Source organism: Salvelinus sp. IW2-2015, linkage group LG6.1 (genome assembly GCF_002910315.2).
Source record: "Salvelinus sp. IW2-2015 linkage group LG6.1, ASM291031v2, whole genome shotgun sequence".
Classification (NCBI taxonomy): domain Eukaryota; kingdom Metazoa; phylum Chordata; class Actinopteri; order Salmoniformes; family Salmonidae; genus Salvelinus; species Salvelinus sp. IW2-2015.
In genome coordinates this window covers 26,569,565-26,576,670 of record NC_036845.1, presented here as the reverse complement: position 1 = coordinate 26,576,670, position 7,106 = coordinate 26,569,565, and the positions used below count along the sequence as shown (strand labels likewise).

The following is a 7,106-nucleotide window of genomic DNA, read 5'->3' as shown; positions in this document are numbered from 1 at the left end:
TTCCGGAGACACCTGAAACCCCACCTCTTTAAGGAATACCTAGGATAGGATAAAGTAATCCTTCTAACCCCCCCCCTTAAAAGAGTTAGATGCACTATTGTAAAGTGGTTGTTCCACTGGATATCATAAGGTGAATGCACCAATTTGTAAGTCGCTCTGGATAAGAGCGTCTGCTAAATGACTTAAATGTAATGTAAATGTAAATGTAACCACCAGCTCATTGCCAGAGCTGCCCTAGCCTTTCTCCTGGTAGATACTACATCCATCTGTCACTCCAAAACCTCAGCATCACTCACTCTAATGGCACAGATGTCACATGCCTCGGCCACCACCACCGTAGAGGAAAAGCCAAGGCAGGACTGGGGTAATAAATGAGAAAATAAAGGCTAAAGGTTACTACAAGCCTCACGCCGTTGAACTACGTGCATGGGGGGGGTGGAGATGGATTTTTGGAGCAACTGACACCTTTTGGTAACATGATCTCCACACCGGTCCCAGTCCCATTCACAAGAGGGAGATAGCAAAGTTTTTTTATTTGTATAATTTCAATTTGTTAGTAGTAGCTAGCTGACAGCCTGGCTAGCTAGCTTTAGCCTCGCTAAAAACATAGCAAGCTAGCTAGCATTTTTAGCTTTCCACATCTCCATGTGAAATAATCAGATTTATAATAAAAAAATATATGGCCTGGCAAATATTTGTATACTTGCCGGAGTAGCATAAATCATTATCCCAATTTGATATGCTGTTTGTGTATTGATTCCGATATCAGCTAAAAATAGAACGTCATGTTTTGGTCATGAAAAAAAAAGCACATGGCTAGCTGGTTGTCTATAGCAGGTTCCACCATTTCACAATAGCCTGGAATCACGAATTATTATTTATAAACAAAATACCTTTTTGAGTGGATTCTTGTTGTTTGGTTTACTGTTTGAACAGTCGCTGAGATTATATTTGGTTATCAATGCAAAATAGGCTACTTTGATGAATAGCCTATAGATCAGATTAAGCAACCAAACAACAAACACTTCTGCGGAAAGAATGATACGGCGTGTCTCAATTTAAGTGATAATGCCCAAGAAGCCGGGGTTGGAGGATATGTTGGCATGGATGTTGATAGGCCCGAGACGAAATCTCGGGCCGGCAAACCATGCCAATATATCCTCCAAACACAGGCTACGAGGGCATTATCACTTTCATACAACGGGTTACCAACATATTTAAATAATAATTTACATATTTTAATTAAAAAATATATTTTGATGAATTTATTCATACTATTTCATCCTTCCACAACATATAGTCCCGAAACAAATCTAGGGTTGCTACCCGACATATCGAGGGGTTTGTGCTGATTGTAYGGACACTGTGACAGCCGGTTAAATGGCATCCCTTGACAAGGCAACAACAAGATGTATGTCAGGAGAAGTGCAGTATTATCATAAGGAGAGGTATACTTGGAATACGGAGGAGGAATGGAGGGGAAAAGAGAGGCAGAGGAGGTTTAAGAGAGAGAGGGAGGAAAAGAGTGAGCTTGAGTTGGTTAAAAATGGTGGGAAAAAGGCAGATGGTTTGTTAAAGAAGAATGGTAGAAAGTGTAAGCAGAGTGAGCTGAAGACAGGAGGAGAAATGGAAGTGAATGAGGGTGAGGTTGTAGGTGTGGTGAAGTTCTCAAAGCCCAAGGCTTGCACCGAGGGTCAGGATGAAGAGGAGTCTGGAAAAAGTGGGTATCAGAGGTGGTAGGTGAGGTATCAGAGGTGGTAGGTGTGGTGAAGTTCTCAAAGCCCAAGGCTTTGCACCGAGGGTCAGGATGAAGAGGAGTCTGAAAAAGTGGGTATCAAGGCGTGGTAGGTGTGGTGTTAGTTTCTCAAAGCCCCAAAGTTTGCACGGAGGGTCAGGATGAAGAGGAGTCTGGAAAAAGTGGGTATCAGGGTGGTAGGTGAGGTATCAGAGGTGGTAGGTGTGGTGAAGTTCTCAAAGCCCAAGGCTTGCACTGAGGGTCAGGATGAAGAGGAGTCTGGAAAAAGTGGACCCTTGCCTTTTGGCTGATCCATTTGTGGTTTCAGGGTGGGTGAAAACAGAGTTGGGTGCTGCGGAATCGGTGAGGGTAAGCAGAAGGGGTCTTATGATAATAGTTTGTGTTTCTGCTGGTCAGAGGGAGAAGGCGCTCCATGTTAAACGAATTGGGGCAAGAAATGTGAATTATTTTGCTCTCAAGAAAAGGGCACCATTGAAAGGAGTGATTACTGGGGTAGCAGTAAATGTAAAAGTTGACCAACTGAAGGGGAAGATTCCCAGTGTTTGCAATGCTCATCGTTTGGTGTAACGCAGACAGGGTGGCGTGAGTGGTGAAACATAAGAATCATTGTCTGTTCTTTTGAGTTTTGATGTTGAGTCTTTGCCCCACAAAGTGGTGTTAGGATATATAAGCTATCCTGTACAAGCTTTTGTGCCGAATACATTACGTTGTTACAGGTGTCAAGCTTATGGGCATGTGGCAGCAATGTGTAGGAGGGAGGTTCCTAGGTGTGAGAAGTGTGCAGAAGGGCATGAAACAAAGGAATGCATAGCATTGGGGAAAGTTGTTAATTATAGGGGTCTCATGGGGCTGGGGATCAGAAATGTCCCGTGCGAGAGAGGCAGGTTGAAGTTTCCAGGGTTAGAGTAGTGCAGAAGTTATATGCTGAGACAGTGAAGAAAGTAGAGTAAGATGGGTCAAGGGGGAGGGATCCTGAGAGGAGTGGTGTGAGTAGTAGATCTGTAACAATACAGATGCATAGGCCAACAAGTGATACATGTTTCAGTAAGATTGGATTTTTTGAATTTATAGCAATGGTTTATCAACTGTACTGCAGGGATGGAACATGAGTTGCAGAAAATTGAGCTTGTGGTGGCAGCTGCAGAGGCATTTGGGTGTGCGAGACTTGACATCAGAAGAGTTACAGGGTGTGGTGTTCCATCCTTTCAGGTTGTTGGCCTGAGGTAGGACTAAATATATTTAAATAGTGGAGTAGGGTGGTGTTCTTTTTTATTATTTGATTTGTTTATTTATTCATTTTTTTGTGAGTGTTGTGTTGGATGGTAGGGTTTTGTTTATTTATTTTTTTCAAGCAATGTATAAGGGAGTTGTACTCCAGTCTAGTAGGTGGCAGTAATGCAACATTTATTGGATGCCAATAGCCAATAAATCATCGAAGAAGGGTTTGCTACCCAAGCGGTCTGGTCGTTCGTTCTATTGGTTCGGTTGCCAGAGACGCGACACAGTTCAGTCTTTTTGTTCTGTATCTACGGACGCGACCCAGTCGTTTGTTCTAAATGTTCCATTGCCATACTGGCTGGCAATGTTCTTATCTCTTGCTTGCTAGCTAACCAACTACGGCTAACTTACAGTCACGTCAAACAGTGGAGACAGAATAACAAAAGTAGCTGCATTTGTTTAAGCTGTTTTCTAGTGACATTTATTTGGATACATCCATAACAATGAACTAATGAGGCACGATTTCGCCTGGCATAGAACATGTGCTCTGGTTAGGACACTGTTGTTCAGAGGAGCTAGCCAACAACACAGCTAACACAATAACTTCAAACTGAAGCTGGAAAGACAGCAAACTAGCTGCACTTACATTCATTTAACCTTTTTTCAATTGACATTTCTTTGTATATATATCCATAAAAATGATGCTAGCTGATTCATGATTTCGACTAGTTGAGAAACGCTGCCTGCCTCTCTCTCATCCTGACTCCTACACGTTCATTACTATGGGATTTGACAGTTGGAGATGGAATTTGAATATTGAAACAATGTTGCAAATGTCGGAGAGACGGACAGTAAGGTTTATTCTCCGTAGAGCTTGTTGTATGTTTTAGTCTCTGAAAACACTATAATCTAAGCATTACCTTGGTGATTAGGACCCCTATTCAACCCATATCCTGGATCCGGTGTCAGAGCAGTGAATGAACTAGAAAAGGACTAAGGATCATAGCTATAGAAAACCTTTCCTGTCGTGGGGCCTATGTATCCGCTCCCCCTCTCTTTAAGTCTCTTGTGTTGCTTTCCCTGCTCTATTCTGAGATGCTAGACAGAGCTCTATTCTAGAACACCACACACAGAGCTCCAACTCACTCACCTTAACCAAAGGCCTGACAGGTTTTAGATGCAGGCTCCTGCTGCAATGGCGATGCCCGCTGTTGCTGCTGCCCTCTTTGTGTGATTCCAGGCCCGTGGGCACGTTGGGGGGGGACAGCAGGAGCTTTTTCAGCTGTAGGGGGACATGGGTTGGGACAACTGTAATGTACATGTCTGCCAATAAATCAATCAATCAGCAGAACATACAGTAGCATCAACGTGTATTATCACTCTTGACATGACTCATCCACTCGCAAATCTATTTCCCCCTCTTTATTCTCCTCTTTCATCCAGCGTTTGAACAATAGAGCGCTCAAACCGAAGCTGGCAGGAGGAAGCTGTGTGAATATAAGATCAAACGGAAATGCGATTCTATAGCTCTCCTGCGCACTTTGCAATGGGGCGGTAATGCTGTAGCATTGCATTTCAAATGGAGATTTTACTTCCTCACATTTCCTTCATTACACTTTGAGGCAGCAGCATCACATGTGAAATCATCAGATGATATAAATCTGCTTACAACAACAATCCCCTAAGCTGCACTGGTTTTGGCACAGACTGAGGATAGCACCGGAGCACGCCTACTGTAGATGTGAGGGAATGATGCGGCTGGTTATGTTTGGCTGATAGCTAAATAGTGTCTGGTCCTATATGTCATGTTTAGAGGCTTGTTGAAACAGATGATGAAATAGATGAGTAGAGTGCTAATTGAGTTGCCCATCCCTGTCAGCATGTGCCAACTTGGCATGGGCTTCAATGGTGCCTCTCAGTGTTTCATTGAGGAAGTGAAGGGGCGCTGAAGGTTTCTGTGTACAAAATTCTGTTGGCACGCCAGGCCCATCCATGCCATGAAAGACTACTCTACTCTGGCCCACTTCCTGGCCAGCCTGGCTCAATGCAGCCCTTGTTCTCTGCCTGCTTACAACCTCATACACGCACACACACTGTCTTGCACACTCAGGCACGCACGCAATTTAGAGAACGTTTTAGAGGCCGCTATCTTGGCGGTGTAGAGAAAATTGTGATTTTTTTTGCCAATTTCCTGCAATTCTACACATTTCTCCATGGAGCTGAGAGACATTTTTGCAGTTTTAAAGCTAATTTCCTGCAATTCTATGCATTTTGCCATGGCTAATGCCATGTTATTTTACTCAAACATAATAACAAAATCAATACTGCTAAATTAAAGTATTTTGGAATTTTCCATTCTCTCTTGACTGTCTAGCTTTTATTTGGTGATTATTAGTTCTCAAATATTATATTATAAAAATATATATAGGTCCATTATCTTTCCTACATACTTTATATCTGCTTTTAGTCGTTTAAAAGTTTACACTGAAAGCCTTTTTCCATCCCGATTAATTTGGGGTAATTAATTCATTTCCCCAAACATTTTTTTACACTGCTTGGTCTTAGGCGGCCTGAAAAAACACTTAGGCAGCCCACCCAAGGATTTCAATGGCAAAAACACCCCACACACACTGAGATCAGCTGCAGTTACAGCTTCTRCCAGCAGAGGGAGTAGTCCTCCACTCACACACCAGTGATGACAACACCAGGGTCACATGCAACAAATCCTCTAGGCTGTCTCTGGGATGGAAAGGGACTGACAGGCAGGGAGGGAGGGAGGGAGGTGGACTGGTACATGTCACCATGTTAAACCACATTTCACCATATGGATGGGCCCTTTTTTTGTCTAAAAACAGTGCAGAAAGTTATGAACATTATAATGAAATGGTGGCATCTCATTGGCCATCATTCCACTCTTCTAGCCCATAGGATCTACGGTATATATAGTTGTTCATGACTTAACATGCACAACAACAGTTGCATAATACCAGTTTTTGCTCATTTTGTCTTATTGCTGTTATCAGTGCCAACTGATACCAACTCCCATTAACATTCTTAAGCCATCTAAGGACATCATTAGGAACATGTAATCAAATTGGGAAGAATGTCCCTTCAGTAGGTGTGTATATATATATATATATATATATATATATATATAGTCTGCATGTTATCCTGTAATTGCAATTATCGCTGAGAGACAGAGTGAGTAGGGGAAGTCAGTGAACATGTAGGTATGTACATAGCTCGTTTCACTCAGAGCTGTAACACAACAGGACCTTTGTAACCCTTGCCTTGATAATGTGAGATCTCTGTGTCTCTTTAAACCCAGTCCAAAGTGTGTGTCCGTTTGGAACTTAAGGAAGTATGTTGGCTTTATTGTGGACAAGAACAATAAGGATGTATTACAGAACAATAAGAGGACATACAGTATATTACACCAGACTTCCTAGTTCACGTGCATGCTCATCCGAGCACACCGAATAGCAGCCAGCCAAATGTTTCCTAATGTAATGAAATCCTATCGTATTCTCTGTAAAAGACACCCATTTTCTGTTGCAATCCAGAACAAGCATGAGTAGATAGGGACAACAGTTGAAAAGAAAAACATGTTTTTCCTGGAAGCGTGGTTCTGAGAGGAGAGGGTTGCAGGGGTGAGAGGGGTGGAGGCATCCCGCAGGACAGTGTGAAAAGAGGAGAGGGTGGGGGGGTGTAGAGGGGGGGAGAATGGGGACAAGGGGGGAATAGTGGAAAAGGGAGGGACTGGGTCACAGGGTACTCTGCATCAGGATTGGCTCCACAGTTTAACTGCTGGAGCTATAGGAGGCTGGGCTAGGTCCTAGGAGGCAGACATGGGCACGAGAGTAGTATATTACCCCTTTAAGATGGCAAAGGAGTGAGAGAGAAGTAGAACAATGGGGGGGAAGGGGAAAAAAGGAAGATTTAATGAGAGTTAGGGAAGATAGGGGGGGTCAAAAATAGGTGAGAGCCACAGTTTCTTTAAGAGACCATAGTTGTGGTCCAGCCAGGTTGCCTGCCGGTAAAAAGCATTCTCATTAGAAGTAGTGGTTGCTAAAAAGAATGGAAAAGCCCAAAATGAGAAAAATTCAGACCTTTGTTGCCTATCATACCCATG

General features: G+C 43.0%; 1 protein-coding gene across 1 annotated transcript in view; it reads right to left on the bottom strand.

Annotated features, from left to right (window-relative positions):
- Positions 1 to 6,025, bottom strand: part of LOC111965368 (peroxisome proliferator-activated receptor gamma coactivator 1-beta) — an 18,857-nt gene extending 12,832 nt beyond the window's left edge. Inside the window, exon 1 of the mRNA XM_023989521.2 lies at positions 4,125 to 6,025. Within this exon, the coding sequence (XP_023845289.2) occupies positions 4,125 to 4,295 (171 nt within the window). The 5' untranslated portion in view covers positions 4,296 to 6,025. The remainder of the gene's footprint in view (positions 1 to 4,124) is intronic.
- Between the last annotated feature and the right edge of the window lie 1,081 nt (positions 6,026 to 7,106).